The 17,747-nt window shown below is 47.0% G+C and overlaps 1 protein-coding gene across 2 annotated transcripts in view; it reads left to right on the plus strand.

The window, feature by feature from the left end:
• Window positions 1–2,769, plus strand: part of COBL (cordon-bleu WH2 repeat protein) — a 279,617-nt gene extending 276,848 nt beyond the window's left edge. For both annotated transcript variants that reach the window (XM_064575461.1, XM_064575462.1), the window contains one exon: window positions 1,438–2,769. In XM_064575461.1, the coding sequence (XP_064431531.1) occupies window positions 1,438–1,455 (18 nt within the window). In that variant the 3' untranslated portion in view covers window positions 1,456–2,769. The remainder of the gene's footprint in view (window positions 1–1,437) is intronic.
• The last annotated feature ends 14,978 nt before the right edge of the window (window positions 2,770–17,747 follow it).

Here is a 17,747-nt window from a genome sequence, read left to right on the forward strand (position 1 = left end):
AGAAAGCAAACAAGTCAATAAATGGGCAAGATATTTGAATAAACACTTAAAGAAGATATACAGATGCAAATAAGCATATGAAAAGAAGCTCCACATATTGATCATTATTGAAACACAAGTTAAAACCACAAGATTCCCACTACATACCTACTAATATGGCTACAATTTTAGTAGAAAATGACAGTACAGGATATCGACAAGATGTAGAGCAACTGGAACTCTCAAGACCTATTAGTGGGAATGTAAAATGGTGCAACTACTTTGAAATGTAGTTTGGCACTTTCTTCAAGAGTTACAGCTGCACCTACCATGTGGTCCAGCCATCCTGCTCCTAGGTATTTACCCAAGAGAAATGAAACATACGTAAATACAAAGACTTGTATTCACGTGCAATATTCATAGCAGTTTTATTTGTAGTTCCCTCAAACTGGAAAGTGTTTAACCTTAGCCTTTATTTTTTTTTAAAGATTTATTTATTTGAGAGAGAGCATGCCCTCGAGTCGGGGGAGGGGTAGAGGGAAAGGGAGAATCTTAAGCAGACTCCACGCTGAGCGCAGAACCTGACACGGGGCTCAATCTCACAACCCTGAGATCATAACGTGAGCCAAAATCAAGCGTCAGACGCTCAACCGACTGAGCCACCCAGGTGCCCCTAATCTTAGCCTTTAAAGCCATTGAAATATCTCCTTCGAAACTGTACAAATCAGGCTTTCTACAGTTGGACAGGAGGATGCAGGGCGAAGCTAAGAGTGAAAGTTTGAGCTTGTGCATTCACTCATTCATGCCATAAATACTGAGTACTCAGTAAGTTCTGTGCCCAGAGGAGGGAGTGAGAGTCCCACGGTTCATCCTCAGGGAGCCTCTCTGCAAAAGTGAGGGAGCAGGGAGTCTGGGACACAGGAGCAGACTGGGGTAGCTGACAGAACGAGGGGTGATTGCATCAGCCCTGACAAGGACTGGGGTCAGGAGAGCCTCTCTTTGGAGATAGTATGAACACCTGTTCCCGAAGGACTCAAAGCTTTCCAGCTGGAAAGGCGCATCCCTAACAGAGAAACCCCACATGCAAAACGTGTCCAGAGGAGGGAAAGACCCCAGCAGATCCCAGAAGCTAGGAGGGGCTCAGGGAGCCCTGGGGCCTGGGGGCAGCTGACGGCTCTGGCAGAGGTACCATAGCCCTCCAGTGGGTTCATACTTTCTTTCCTGAAAAAGAACTGGCAGGAGCAAGTCACTGGAAGTGTTTAAGCATGTTTGTGTTCCAGAAATGTTCTCCTTGGGGCAGTGAGTAGAATAGGTATCGATGTAGAAACCCGTGCGGGAAGAGTAATGGCAAGGATGTTCTTGCACTGAGCTCCTTAGCACCCGGATCTGTGCGCCCTGGGTCAACCCCATTGGCTCATCCAGATCCCCCAAGTAACTGTGGTTCTCTCTCTACTGCAGGTGCCCTTGCTCGTGTAAATCATTGAGAAGATCAGATTGTGGCAGAAACCCACCTGTGAGCCATCCACAGTCACCACTGGAGGACGCCGCGTGGCAGGGGGCATCAGAATTTGGTGCACTTTCTTGTCTACAGGCCAAACTCACACAATTGATTTTCAGTCCTGCAAAATGTTTCCAAGGGAGGGCGAGATGCTGCTCAGCCGTGCAGCTTGTTGTGTGCCAAGGAAACATGTTTGCCTCTGAATATTTAAAGTTGCCAATAAACTATTCTTGTTGGCAGGTTAATGGGGATATGAGTGCTGGAGTCCAACACTACACTGAATTATGGTGACCTTAGACTGATTCTGGACTTTTGAGATTTTACCACATAGAGATGGTTAAGACCATTTAGCTATTCGAAATCTTTTGAATTCTAAGGAAATATGTATAAACCACTTGAAACAATCTGAATGTAATACACTCTGTGATGTTTTGGTAGTAAGAAAGGAGCAGAAGATGACTGTTGCATAATGAAACCATTGGATTTTTATCCTACAAAAATGTGGGGTTACAACCTCACAGAGCGTCACAGACCATGATCTGACCAACTAAGCTTTTAGAAAATCAATGGTTATCACCCACAATATGATCACACCTGATGTCTGGACAGGCGTTTCTGATTCTCCGAGGGTGACAGTGACAGAGATCAGAAAGTCATTGGTGTGGACGGTGAGTGCCCCACTTTGCAGGCATCCCCATGGGCTGGGAAGTAAAATGAGCCCTTCCCGCTCCGTCCCAGGAGGGCTGTGTATGGAGCCCGATGACTGCCCTGAGAACCTTCCGAAATCCTGCACGGGGCCAAGAGCAGGGACACTGGGTGGATGTCTTGTGTGTCGCCATGATCAGATCAAAACTGTGCTGGTATTTCATGGTTTGGGTTCAGTCTGGGCGTGTTTACCCTATGGATCAGTGGCACCCCTGTATCATATGGAAGGCTTTTCTTAGCACCCGGTATTCTGCCACTGGTATTTATAATGTTTAGACACAGTGCTAGTTTTTCACTTCTCTCTGTAAAGCCTTTTGTTACATTGAAAAGAGATCTTTAAGAGATGAATAGAAATCAAGAGGAGTTCATGAAATAAAATCTCTATCTTAATGGAACAACAAATATAGTGAGATCATTTTAACATTTCACAAGTGTTTCAGATCAAGGCGTCACATAGAATGGAAACTTTACTCTGCATTGTCTGATGCTAGATGCTCACCTTCCCAGACTGGCAAGAGCATCAGCCTATCTCTCTTAAACCACATGTCTCTATGTGTCTTTTAGTGCCACAAATAAAAGAAAATGAAACTGTAGCCATTGTGTGAATTTCATGACTTTATGCCACAGTCTGTTTGGATGCCCTTATTCCAGAGTAGAAAGGAGAGATTTGGTCATTCGATGAGTAAATATTCATGACTGCCTGCTACACTCCTCTGGGCAGCAGAAAGCAAAACAGACAAGAATGCCTGTCCTCGTGGAGTTTACTTTACAGGGGAGGAGACAGACCATGAGCAACATAGGTAAGCAAAATATTGAGTATATTTAGAAGCTGATAGTGTGTAGGAGAAAATCAAGAAAAGGGATGTAGAGTGAAATAGGGTGATGAAGAGAGTCCTCAGTGATACAGTGATGTTTGAGTAAAACCCTGAAGGAAATGAGAGAGCAGACCATGGGTGGATGCATAACTGGCTAGGGAAAGAGCAAGTGCAAAGGCCCTGTGGCAGAATTTGCCCAGCGTGTTGGAGGAACCAGGGGGACAGTGTGAAACATGGGTGGTCATGCAAAAATATGGGTTTTTCCAGCCTCTGACCCCCTGGTCTTTGCACACAACTCAGTGCTGCATTTCCCAGAGCCACCTTGCTCCCCAGCCAGAGCAAGAGAGGAGCAGAGGCATTGGGCCCAGAAGTGGGCCTTGAGGATGAGAAAGGTTGTCCAGTCGAGGGCACCCCATCGCTGGTTCCTTTTTCTCCTGAGGGAAGGGATCAATTTTATACTAAATTGACTCTTTGTTGAAATTGTGTTATGTCCTGCATTTCCAGCTGCGCTCAAGCCTTGGGTTTTGAGCTGTGGAACAGGGACCAAGATAGCCTTCTGGATCACGCTATAGTCTTTCCACAGTGTTTTCACAACTGTTCTTGGTTGTTCTCACTAAACCTGAGTGCTGGAGAGATGCCATTTTCCAGATGAGGAAACAGGTCCAAGAAGATGGAGCAGCTAATGGAGCAACTCGATTACATGCCTCTCATTCTAGGCTCCCCTATTCCTCCAGCACTAAATCTAAACTCCTCAGCCTAGAAGGCTCCCCGTGGCCTACGTCCCCTCCCTACACCTGTTTCCCACATCACTATGGAACCAGCACCAGGTTGCAGGATGAGAGCGCATGGCACATGCTCATTCCTCCTGTGATCCCCCTGCAAGAAATGCACCCCCCACCTGCCACCTGTCAGCAGGCAACCCAACCCTGCCCTCAAGACCCTGCTCCTGACATGTGTCTGCTATGGTCAAGCCCTCCTCCCTGATACCCTGCAAGCTTTTCTGCCAGTTACCTCTGCCCTTCCCCCACGGTGCTCCTCACCTCTGCCTCACCCCTGCCTTTGTGACCACAGCAAGTAGAGCGGGCAGCAGGTCTGAAAAGGCTTCCCGGCTCCAGAGCACGTTGCCTGCATGCCCCAGGAGAACACCCGATTTAAAGCTGTTAGCCCAGCATCAACACTGGTAGCGTCCCCCTCGCATCCTAATGTCTCCATTTAGATGATAGATTCCATGGTCTCCTCTTGTCTGGTCCCGACGAGGTGTTGAGTAAATGCTCAAGGACAAAACGAGTGTCACCAGAAGCTGGATTAGAGCCCCAACTTTGCTCTATTCCATCAGGGTTTTTCACTTTTCCTCTCTGCCTCTGTATCACACACTGTACCCCAAAGGGAGCCCATATAGATCCTTCCAGGCTCCCCACAGGTAGGTGTCCACCCACCCACGTCTTCCAGCATGGCTCTCCGTGGGCCTCCAGCCACAAAGACACATCAGAGCTGCCCCACCTCCAGATTCGGTTTTTCCCCACTTCCTGCAACCCTCCGGTGTTTAAGCCTGTGGTACCTACTTCATGGTATCTCTTACCGGCTTCCAAGCATTCCAGCTTCTTAAAAGTTTAGCTCCTTGGGGTGCCTGGGTGGCTCAGTTGGTTAAGCGACCACCTTCGGCTCAGGTCATGATCCTGGAGTCCCGGGATCGAGTTCCGCATCAGGCTCCCTGCTCGGCAGGGAGTCTGCTTCTACCTCTGACCCTCCCCCCTCTCATGTGCTCTCTCTCTCTCATTCTCTCTCTCAAATAAATAAATAAAATCTTTAAAAAAAAAAAAAAAGTTTAGCTCCTTGGGGCAACGGGGTGGCTCAGTCAGTTGAGTGTCGGACTCTTGATTTTGGCTCCGGTCATGATCTGAGGGTTGTGAGATTGAGCCTGTGTTGGGCTCCACACTGGGTGCAGGTTTCTTACCTTTTGTCTTGGCTCAGGCTGCTATAACAGAATACCATAGACTGGGCATTAAACAACACTGACTTCTCAAAGTTCTAGAGGCTGCAAGTCCAAGATCAAGGTGCTGACAGATCACATGATGAGGGGCGGCTTCTCGATGTGTCCTCACACGTCAGAGAGAGAGATCACCTCTCTTACAAGGTCACTAATCCTATTATGGGGGCTCCGCACCCATGACCTGACTACCCAACTGCCCAACACCCGAACTACCCGCCAAAGGCCCCCCCTCCCAATACCATGACATTGGGGATTAGGGCTTCAACATTTGAATTTGAGGGAACACAAAGCTTCAGTCCTTAGCACCTTTTAACCTCTTTCTCATCCTGAGCAGAGTTAGATAAACAGGAGGCTTCATGGACCAGGGACTCTGGGAAGGGCAGACAGTAGGGCATGATACCCAACTCTCCTGGGGTGGTCCCACATCAACTCCACCCTTAGCAGAGGCCATGACCAGGAGCCCAACCTTGTTTTAAGCACTTGTTTTAACAGTGGGATAAGGTTCCTTGGGGTCCACGTGGCATCCTCGTCCCCACAGGCCAGCTGCTGGGGACTACCTCCTTCCTCCTCTGATGCTCTTGCCCTGTGATTCTTCTCTTCCCTTCTGCAAAGCAGGAACAGCCAAGCTCAACAGACCAAGGCACCTGGGGCTTCCCAAAAGCTAGCAGGATTCAACGAAGCAGAGTTCACAGACATCCCTGACTCCCTCTCCAGCACCAGACTGTCCCGTAAAATCTGCTTTCCCCATTTGACAGCAGAGCGGCAGCCTCAGGGACATCCAGCAACTTGCCCAGACTCATGTGTGGGCACAGCTGGGTTCACCCTCACTGTGGTGAGCCCTCAGATCTGGTCCTCTCTTTGTTGGTCCCCAGCAGACGATACAGTCAAGAAGGAAGTGTCCCTGGTTAAGGAACTGAGGCATGGAGTGTATTCTATGATGTCATGGAGAGGAAATGTCCACTCCTTCTCAATCCCTGGATCCAACTCTGGATCCACCTGTCTACTCATGATCTTTATGGGTCCGAGGTCAACCTATGTGTCAAGGTGGGTCCAGGTCTGGGAAGCGGGGGCTCTGCTACAATTCTAGAACCAAGGATCTTGCTCCAGGACCACGACCGCAGCCCCCATCCTGTGACCTGGTGTCACATCAGCATGTGCCGGACAGCTCAGACCTGTGGGTGATCCCATTGATCCCAATTCTTTGGGCAGCCTTGTGAGCAGTAAGGGCCTCAGTGCTAAGCAATAGGACTTCAAGAACCAGAAAGAACAATGCAATTCCCTGGTGAGCAATTGCATGACCTGATTGAGCATTCCCGGGCACCAACTACTAGCTCATGAAGACACACACAGAAAGCCTCATGGGCAGGCAGGCTGGGAACCCAACTCAGGAAGGTGACCACCAAGGGCTACGGGATGTGGGGGTTCCCACGTGGGGACTCTAGCCCTGTGGGCCCTGAAGATGTGGCTCTGAGTCATCTGCCCCCGGAGATCTCCGAGAGAAAAACTGTGGATGAAGATGAGAACAGAGGGGCGGGAGAAAAATCCACCCACTACAGCTGGCTTGCTCCCCAGAGAGATCCAGCTATAAGACGGCGTAACTGAGATGCTCAGACCTGCTCGGGCAGACTTTATTATGCTCCTCTCATAGAAGAAGGTGAAGCTCAGGAAAATGGGACTTTCTGAAATGACATGGCTGGAGAGGGCCAGTGCCCCTGCTGCTCTCGGGGTGCCCAGAGGCCAGCAGGCAGCAGGCCCAGGTGTGGGGCCCCAAGGGGACACGGCAGTGGGCTGCAGCCGGTCCTGTGCCACACCCACCGCATCAGGAACATCTCCCCTGACTTAGTTTCCCTAGATCATGGGCTCTGGGGCGAATGTGGTGCACATTCCTGAGCAGGGAGGGTTTAGTTTTCTTCCCCATTTCTTCCAGATTTTCTTCACTGATTTGATCATTTAAAACGTAGGCATGGGGGGCGCCTGGGTGGCTCAGTTGGTTAAGCGACTGCCTTCGGCTCAGGTCATGATCCTGGAGTCCCTGGATCGAGTCCCGCATCAGGATACCTGCTCGGCAGGGAGTCTGCTTCTCCCTCTGACCCTCTTCCCTCTCGTGCTATCTCTCATTCTCTCTCTCTCAAATAAATAAATAAAATCTAAAAAAAAAAAAAAAACGTAGGCATGGACCGTCCCTGTGTGTGACCCCAAGCCCGCCTGGGGAGGATCACGACTCTTGGTTGAATGGTGTCCAAGAACTCTGGTTTCCCCCCTCCCTGGCTCCCCTGCTCTTGTGTTCCCCATCGCTGACTCCACTTGAGCTTGGCCCCCAGAAGCTTCCTGATGGCGGCTGCATCTGTCTGCCCACAGCCCACCCTCCGTGGCCCCCGCGTGAGGACGGTGACTGTCCTGTCATGACCTGTCCCATCAGAATGGCTGCTTCAACTTGGGGGAACTGCTGAATGGTGTGACTGGTGGGGACTCCCCAGCCGCCTGTGGATGCCCCCTTGCCGCCCTCCCAGAAGCTGTCCGGGTCGAACATCGGACACATGGCCTGGCCTCTGAGATGCCACTAAGCTTGCAGATTCGGGCCCACATGAATCCTGGCACGGGGCACATCACAGGGCGGTTTGCAGGTGACTCTGGAGTGGGAAAGACCCAGGTGTGAATCCTGGCCACGCAGTCTCCCCCCCCAGCCCCCAGAGCCACATGACAGGACGGACCATTTAGCATCTGAGTTTTCTCATCTACCACATCGGCCACCGCGCAGTAAGGACGTCACGAGGGGGTAAGAAGTAAAGACAGCAAACGTGCATGCTTGATACAGATCCCGGCACGCAGGAAGCCCTCAGTAAAGCTAGATAACAGGGTAGTGATGGCGATCGTTGTTAATAACGTGGGCTCCACGGCAGCTTGCCATGGATGGCTGCCTGGCATGTCACCCCTTCTCTGCGAACCTCTGCCTTCTTATTGGTAAAGCGAAGCACGTGGAGCTTTTCTGGAATTGTGGCTTTCGGGCAGAAATTCCGTGACACTTATGTCAGCCAGAGTCCCTGGAGACAAAGGGCCCACTCGGGTGGGTGCTCTGAGGGTTCATGCAGGGCCGGTTTGGGGAGGGTCTTTATTACTCCTCAGTCTGGGAGGGCAGGCGAAGAAGCAGTTACCACAAGCTGGCGAAAGTTCTAGATGTGGCAGGGGAATGAGAGATATGGCATTGGAGAGGGAAAGCAGCTACTGCCAAGCCATGGCCTGTTGGCAGAGACCCTAAATCCTCCAGACTCTGCTTTCTGCCCTCCTGCTTCTTCCAGTGCTTTCCTTCCTCCAAACCGGACCAGAACTCATGGAGTGAGGAGACCAAAAGCAATCTGTAAGGGTCAGCCCCCCAGGGTATGGGCATGAATGGGGCTGTGCCCCTCCTTCTCTTTAAATCCAACCAAGGTGGGGAAAGATTGAGAGACGTTCTGGAAGAGCAAATGGAATATCCATCCCGGTGCCTAATGAGGAAAAGGCAAAGAAAACAAAATGTCAATACCTCATCATAACAGGGGTGTTTTAGGTGCAGAAGATGGCTTTTGATGAACAACAGTGAATAACTGAATTCAGTTTGGATTTGCAATTCTTCCAAGTGAAACAGTGTTGAATCTTTATCTGTACCAATTCCTGTTTCCTCCTACGTTATTATGACAGAGGAAATGTGCCTCTGCCTCTCTGATTTACCAAAAGTTAAAGTAATCATCCATTCATTTCCCTTCCTAAATAATGCATGTGGCCAAGAAGTCCAAAGCTGCTCCCAGTTTACCTTGCAATTAATAAGCTTGTCTGACTGTGGAGATAAAAAGCTAAGAGTCTCTCATATTTTAATCATTATGTTTCAGCAAGCTACTTTATTCCTGTCCCTTAAGGGCCTGAAATGAGCCAACTCCAAGGGGAAAAAATGTTTAAGATATTAGACAATATTGATGAATTACAGATTTATTACAAAGGGTCGTGATTCCCTAGTAATGTGGAATTTCCAGGGGCCCAAACAGGACCAGCTGGGAGATGCCAGCAGGTGTAAATTAGGCACCAACAATTTCCAATTAGGAATTGCATGGCCATGAGACAAATAACTCTGGGAACTCTTACAGGATATTGAGTCTTGAGCAAAATCAGACACGAACGGGCATGAACAGGGCTGTACCTTTCCTTCTTAAATCCAACAACCACTGAAGGCCCTTATGTGAGAGGCACCAGGCTGCATGATAAAGAACCAAAATGTCAGAGCCCAGCCCCTCCTCACAAGGCGCTCGGCTTTGCAGGGGAGGGGAAGAACCCAGTACGAGCTTGCTATAGCCCTGGAGAATGTAGGTCCCAAACTCCACCTAGAGGTGCCAAAAAACCTCCTGGAGGAGGTGACATCTGAGTTGATGACCAAAGAATGAGGAGTTAGCTAGTTGTTCGAGACAGAGCATGCAGTAAAGCCTGAGCAAAACAGAGGAAGGGAGAAATTTCAGATCATTGGGCTTCACAGGAAGACACGTGAATGCCTTGGAGTTTCCTTAGCCACAAGCAGAGACCGCATCTTGCAGGATGTCTAAGCAGGGAGTGACACGATTAACTTACAAACCTCTCTGACTGCAGAATGGCGGGTGGATGGGAGAGGAGGAGGCACCGAGGAAGTAAAACCAGCAGGAGGGGAGCCCAGGTAAGCGCACCAGGGAGGAGGGGGGCAGGAACTGGCAGTTTGCCGGAACTCGGAGAGGGTTTTCCTGGCTACCTGCAAGACCGAGTTCATACAGGTCCTGGAAAGTGTCAGGAGCTGAAAACAGGCACATGCTCACGGAGACAACCCACACATGACCAACAAAGGAATCAGGGGTTAATAACCATAGACCCAGTGACTAAGTGTATCAAACTGAGGACCCACGGGCGCCTGGGTGGCTCAGTTGGTTAAGCGACTGCCTTCAGCTCAGGTCATGATCCTGGAGTCCCGAGATGGAGTTCCCGCATCGGGCTCCCTGCTCAGCAGGGAGTCTGCTTTTCCCTCTGACCATCCCCCCTCTCATGCTCTCTCTATCTCAGTCTCTCTCTCAAATATATAAATAAAATCTTAAAAAAAAAACCAAAAAACTGAGGACCCACAAAGCTTCCCATCATTCATACGTATGAGATGGACAGAATTAACGCAATCATAGGTTACGTTCTGTTTTCTATTATTGCAGGGGTTTTTTGTATTGTAACTATGATAGGAGTTTTTCCTGCATTCCCAGTATTCCAGAGATAACTAAGAATAGGCACTAGGTAGGTCAACTACCCACATCACCTTCTGCCAGGCCACGCATCACATGTGACAAAAACCCAGAAGGAATTCTTTCCTTCTTTCCCATAGCCCATCCATGGTGAAAATGCTCCATTTTGTCTCATAAAAACCAAGACTAACTTCATTCTGCCTATTTTTCTCCTCCTCCACTGCCAATACTCTAAATATCCATATGCAATTGGGCATATTTCTGGGTTTCCTCTTCTGTTTTACTGTCTGTCTATCCATGCACAAAGACACATTGTTATAGCCCCAGTCTTACTAATCAGTATTGTGTTTGAATGTATGCAAGGGCTATCCCTCCCTCCAAAATTGCTCATTTTCAGGATTTCCTGGAAAGTCTAGATCATTTATTCTTCCAAATCAATTTTATTTTTTTTAAGATTTATTTATTTATTTTAGAGAGAGAAGGAAAGTGCAAGCAAGGGAAGGGGTAGAGGGAGAGAGAGAATCTCAAGAGACCCCACCCTGAGTGTGGAGCCTGATGGCAGGCTTGAGCTCAAGACCCTGAGATCATGACCTAAGCTGAAATCAAGAGTCGGATGCTTAACCAACTGAAACACCCAGGCGCTCCCTACATCAATTTTAAAACCAACTTGCTTAGCTTCAGGGGAAAAAAAAGGTATTTTATTGAGATATCAATAAATTATAAATTAAATTTGAGAAAATAGACACATATACACATGTATATCCATTTGTCAAGACTATTTTTCATTCTATAGTTTTCTTCATATGGGCTTTACACATTTTTGCTAGATTTTTCCTAGCTATTTTATTAAACGTTTGCTGTCGTAATTATATGTATTTGTTATGTCATCATATCTGCTAAGAGATTTGTTTATATATATGAAAATTATTGGTGCTACCTTATAAATCATTTCATTATTTTTAGTAGTATTTTCCATCAATTCTTTTGGTTTGGCAGCTATCCAATGATGTCACTTGAAAATAGAAATCCGGCCCCCTTGCCTGGAATTGCATTGCTTGATGCCTCCAATACGGTGATAAGTAGTAGCAGAGACAGGAGGTATCCGTGCCCTCCCCCGCCCCCATTTTTGGTGGAAATGACTCCTCAGTTTCCCCATGAAGAGACAACCTATCTTACACTGAGAAGACGTTTCCCATCCTGAATGTATTTGGGTGAGTTCCCCTCACATCTTCTCTAGTTTCTGCTTCATAAAAGATACCACTCCGATATTGAAAGCATAGGCATTCATAACTCTTCTATCTTCTTCACAAAATTTCACTGTTAGCATTATTAGTGTTTGTATTTGCTGTGTTCGGGTTTGTTTTGGGACATGCATTCTGCCTTTTCTGATACCCTCTTCATGTGGGTCGCCTTGACATAGACCCACAGAGGCAAGGATTCAAATGCAAGTGGCTTATTGGGGAAGTGAAGAAACACTGGCAGAGGGTGGGAAGGGGTGTCAGGGAATGGTGGGCAGCCAATAAATGGCACATTATGAAACCACGGACGACAATGCACAACTGGAGCTTTATCCCACTTGGCAACCCCAGTGTCAGTGCCTCAGAGTTAGTCCATCCAAGGGGAGAGGGTGCCCGGGTGTACACGTACCAACTCCTGTCATTGACTGATTGAGGATGCTCCCAGAGGATGTGAATCGTCCAGCACTCTGGCCTGCCACATGGCTCACAGGCACCAGATGCCAGACAAAGACATCACGCAAAGAAGCAAGGACTGGGCGGGGGGCGGCGGGGGGGGGGATATTTGCTAGTGCAGGAAGGTTTTTAGGAACACAGAACGAGAGATGTGAGTGGGGCCCTGATGGATCAGTTCTCACCACCAGACCATAACTCTTGTTTCATTGTTATGTGTATGTGCCTGGCATATCTTTGCCTATAACTTTTTTTTTTTTTAAGATTTTATTTATTTATTTGAGACAGAGAGAATGAGACAGAGAGCATGAGAGGGAGGAGGGTCAGAGGGAAAAACAGACTCCCTGCCGAGCAGGGAGCCCGATGCGGGACTCGATCCCGGGACTCCAGGACCATGACCTGAGCCGAAGGCAGTCGCTTAACCAACTGAGCCACCCAGGTGCCCTTTGCCTATAACTTTTATTCTGAACTTTCTGAATCTATTTTAGCCATGTCTTAGAACGAGCAAAGAGATGGATTTTGCTCTGTTAGTTCATCCAGTAATCTTTTACTTGATTGTGTGAGTTAAGCCAATTTACATTTATTAATTTAACCAATGTGTCTGGCTTGTAATATTGTTTATGTAATATTTTTTAAAACACTTTATTTATTTGTCGGACAGAGAGACAGAGAGATTCGGGACTCGATCCCAGGACCCCGGGATCATAACCTGAGCCAAAGGCAGATGCTTAAGCAACTGAAGTTATCGAAGTAGATTTGCCCTCCTGCCTGAAACAACCAAAAACGGACAGAGTGAATGTCTGGCAATTAAGTGATCCCTAAAAGAAAGAAAACAAATAGATGAGCCCTACAGTTCCCAGGTTCTTGCTTTGGGAGCATTTCCAGGGAGAGGGGCAGGGAGCAGGAAGCCAGGCAGAGACCGGTGAGCTCCTTGAGTAGATGGAGCTGAGCATCCAAGGGACAGCCTAGCAACTTGAATTCACAGAAAGGAGTCTTAGGAAGCACTGATACACAGAGGGAACTCCAGAGCCTGCAGAGGGTCCCCCCCCCCCCCCCGGATATTCAGCTGAGTGCTAATGGGTGAGTGCATGTGAGGAAGCCTCCAGAAGCAGGAGCAAGAACCATCCTAAAGGACTAGAGGGACTCGCACAAGGCTGAAAAGGGTACCTGTCCCATTGGACATGCTGCAAAATCTTGTGTCTCACAAAGCACTGGGTAGCACATACAGAAGGGTTTTGCTTTGCTTGTGTGGAATTAGTCTAGAAATTTCAAGCTCCTCTATAGTGAAACATTAACTTGAAGTGGATCATCAACCTAAATGGAACATTCTTCTGGAAACTTTTACTTAGCAAATGACTTTGATACTGGTTAAAAAAAAAAATCAACTGAGTATGTTTTAAAGATCTTATTGGCTTTAAACTATTCGTGAACCAGGCAGCATTCCATGTAGCAGATAGAAAGGGGCTCCAGGGACGCCTGGGTGGCTCAGTCGGTTAAGCGGCTGCCTACGGCCCAGGTCATGATCCCAGGGTCCTGGGATCGAGTCCCACATCGGGCTCCTTGCTCAGCAGGGAACCTGCTTCTCCCTCTCTCTCCCTCTGCTTGTGCTCTCTCTGTCAAATAAATAAAATCTTAAAAAAAAAATTAAAAAAAAAAAAAAGAAAGGGGCTCCAGAGAGCTATGTAAAATGAAGGCCTTTTTAGCCTTCACAAAAGGTAGGGAGCAGGACAAGGTTATTAGCAATAGTGGATTTTTTGCAGCAAAGTCACGTTCCTCTGGGGGATGGCAGGGTCTAGCAGGCAGATTGCCTCTCTAGTGCTAACTGGGTAATTTCAGACTGACTGGTTTAGGATTCCACCCCTGGAGAGGTTGAACTGGTGACTCCATTTCAGGCTTGTTGTCTTTTCAACAATTTCCCCCTTTTTGATCAGACTCTCAGGTTAATTGAGAGCTGTGATCAAAATTTAAGGCCTTAGCACTACCCCAGATACTGCTCTGAGCTTCTTGAGTTTCTGCTAATCCTGTGTGGTATTCATGGCTCATGATGTTTTTTGCTGAATCTCTGTGATATTCACAGGTCACGACCTTGGGTTCACATTTGTTTAAGTTAGTCATTCTTTTCATTCCTTTTCTGATGTTCCAGTCTTAGGGAGATCATCTGTTTGGTGGTTAGCAGCTACGAACCCACATTTGAAGCTCTGCAGAGAATACAGTGCACCAGGGCGATAACCCGTGATTATATAAGCAGGATAATTCCCAATGTCTGGAGTGCACTTTACAGCCTTTGTCCCCAAGACCGAAACCAATCAGAATCTAATAAGTCAAAAAAAAAAAAAAGATTCCACTGAAGGACTCACTCTCCCAAGCTGAGTGGCTTGCTCCATGATCTTATGCAGCTGAGTCTCAACTTCCCCAGAAGTGTTGATCCAGGTGCAGCAAGTGGTGTTGGCCACAGCACAGATGCCTCCTTGCTCAGCTAAAAAATAATCAAGGGCTATCCTGCTATGACAGCCAACCTGGGCCAGAGAGTCTAGGGATTTCTGTTGGGGTGCTATTGCTTTGGCAATGGATTTCTCAACACTTTCAAGAGTTAAGGATAATTTCCAGATCATAGCCTCATATGTACTCTCAAGATAGGGAAATAGGGATCTGCCAAAGGAAGTGAATCCTGAATCATGAATGGCTCCTAGTAGGTCCTTTCCAATTTGATGATGTAAATTCATCAGGGAGGTGGCCAGTGAGATGTCTCAGGTTGTAGGCAGTTAGGGGCACAGTTAATAACCTCAGAGGCATTGCCTGGTTATATGTCCACCCAATGTCAGTCATGTAGGCATTCACAGGCCCAAAGAGAATGATAGCCACCACAAAGATAAATCCTGTCGGGGTACATGCCACTCCTGCTAAGGTGGCACTGTTCATGGATTCATTCACAGGGACAATTGCATTTCCCCATCCAAGTCAGGGGTCAGTTAGGTTTTCAGTGCATTGGGAGGTAAATCCCTTAGTTTGGAATAAAAAGTGGTTCTAAATTCCTTGCAAAGATGGGTGCTGCTGGTAAGATCTTCCCATGGCTGGAAGCTTATCTGATCTAGATGATCATGGGAACATTAGGGCGCAGGTATAGGCGTTCAAGTACAGTTATAACCAGAGAAACATAAAAACAAGGCACGGATGTTCCATCCATAAAAGTTTGACTCTGTAAGTGACTTCTAAGGAGGGTTGATTATAGTTTATGATGACATTGGATGTAGACAAAATACTGGTCACAGGAATGATGAGAGGTTCTATAGCACCATGGATTGGGGATTTTGATGACAAATTAGGCAGTCTGAGAGGTTGCCCCTCCTAGCAGTGTCCTGGAAGATACAGATAATGGTTGTTATCTTTTCAGACCAATGTCAGAACAAAGGAAAGGCAAAAAGAAGAGAGCATTTCACATTTACTTGAAGTGTGAAGTCTTGAGCAGTGTCTTGGGCAGAAGTCTCCCTCCATGTCAGCTACTTCTCTTCCACATCCATTGGATTCAGAGATCTCCAGAGCCTGCACAGGACCAGGTGTCAGGTAGAGCCTTCTTTAGTTGTGCCATGTGCACTCAAGGCTCAATACTTTTCAATTTTGCAACAATGTCAGTGTCAGGAGCACTTGGGAGGTCAATGGGGTTCAAAGACTGTCTTCCTCTGATGACATTCCCAAACACCCAGCCACCAGGTTTCAGACTGTGAACAGTAGGATCCTTTGAATTGGGATCTGGGGAAGCTTCTTTAACGTGTTGGTGATAGATGAGCATAAGACATGAAGGACTTATAGTAGCTGGTCATACTGGCATGAGACAAGGGATCAGCAGAAGGTTATATACCAATAGACATTGGTCTGCTGGTGATTATCTCGTGTGGAGTGAGTTTCCTAAAGAGGGTACTGTGAACAGTCAACAAGACCAAGGTCAATATCTTAGGCCAAGGGAGTCCAGTAGTTTAAGAAAGTTCAGAAATTATAAGTTTAAGGAGCGCCTGAGTGGCTCAGTCAATTAAGCACCTGACTCTTGATTTCAGCTCAGGTCATGATCTCAGGGTCATGAGATCAAGTCCTACTTTGGGCTCAGTGCTGGGCATGGAGCCTGCTTAAGATTCTCTCTCTCCTTCTCTTCAACAAATGGTGTTGGGAAAATTGGACAACCACATGCAGAAGAATGAAACTGGACCCTTTCCTTACACCACACACAAAAAATAGACTCAAAATGGATGAAAGACCTAAATATGAGACAGGAATCCGTCAAAATCCTTGAGGAGAACACAGGCAGCAACCTCTTCGACCTCAGCCGCAGCAACTTCTTCCTAGACACATCACCAAAGGCAAGGGAAGCAAGGGGGCAAAAATGAACTATTGGGACTTCATCAAGATAAAAAGCTTTTGCACAGCAAAGGAAACAGTCAACAAAACCAAAGACAACTGACAGAATGGGAGAAGATATTTGCAAATGACATATCAGATAAAGGGCTGGTATCCAAAATCCACAAAGAACTTATCAAACTCAACACCCAAAGAACAAATAATCCAATCAAGAAATGGGCAGAAGACATGAACAGACATTTTTCCAAAGAGGCCATCCAAATGGCCAACAGACACATGAAAAAGTGCTCAACATCACTCTGCATCAGGGAAATCCAAATCAAAACCTCAATGAGATACCACCTCACACCAGTCAGAATGGCTGAAATTAACAAGTCAGGAAATGACAGATGTTGGGGAGGATGTGGAGAAAGGGGAACCCTCCTATACTTTTGGTGGGAATGCAAGCTGGTGCAGCCACTCTGGAAAACAGTATGGAGGTTCCTCAAAAAGTTGAAAATAGAGCTATCCTATGACCCAGCAATTGCACTACTAGGTATTTACCCCAAAGATACAAATGTAGTGATCTGAAGGGGCACACATACCCCAATGTTTGTAGCAGCAATGTCCACAATAGCCAAACTATGGAAAGAGCCTAGATGTCCATCAACAGATAAATGGATAAAGAAGATGTGGTATACACACACACACACACACACACACACACAGTGGTATATTATGCAGCCATCAAAAAAAGAAATCTTGCCATTTGCAATGACATGGATGGAACTAGAAGGTACTATGCTAAGCAAAATAAGTCAATCAGAGAAAGACAATTATCATATGATCTCACTGATATGAGGAATTTGAGAAACAAGACAGAGGATCATAGGGGAAGGGAGGGAAAAATGAAACAAGATGAAACCAGAGGGGGAGACAAACCATAAGAGACTCTTAATCTCAGGAAACAAACTGAGGGTTGTTGGAGTGGAGGGGGGTGGGAGGGATGGGGTGGCTGGGTGATGGACACTGGGGAGGGTATGTGCTATGAGGAGCACTGTGAATTGTGTAAGACTGATGAATCACAGACCTGTACCCATGAAACAAATAATACATTACATGTTAATAAAACAATTTTAAAAAGAGATAAGAAATTAAAATTTAAAAAATTCTCTCTCTCCTTCTCCCTCTGCCCTCTTCCTTTCTTTCTCTTTCTCTCTCTCCCTCTCTAAAATAAAAAAAAAAAAAAAAAGAAAAAGGTTTTAAATTTGAGGATCCCAATAGTTTTCTCAGCCTCACCTGATGATTGAGGGTGACAGGGACAGGGATAATACCAGGTTGTTTGCAAGGCTTTCATTAAGGTTTGTTTGATTTGCCCAGTGAAGTGGGGGGCCCCGATCACTGGAGATTGTGGAAGGTTAACCCCAAGTGAGAAACATGTTCTCCAACAATTTCTTTGCCACCATAAGGGCATCAGCCTTGCAACACAGAAAGGCTTCAAACCATCCAGAAGACACACCTACAGTAGCA

Source organism: Mirounga angustirostris, unplaced genomic scaffold (assembly GCF_029215605.1).
Source record: "Mirounga angustirostris isolate CCGP_5_RB_7025 unplaced genomic scaffold, mMirAng1.0.hap1 SCAF_12, whole genome shotgun sequence".
NCBI lineage: Eukaryota > Metazoa > Chordata > Mammalia > Carnivora > Phocidae > Mirounga > Mirounga angustirostris.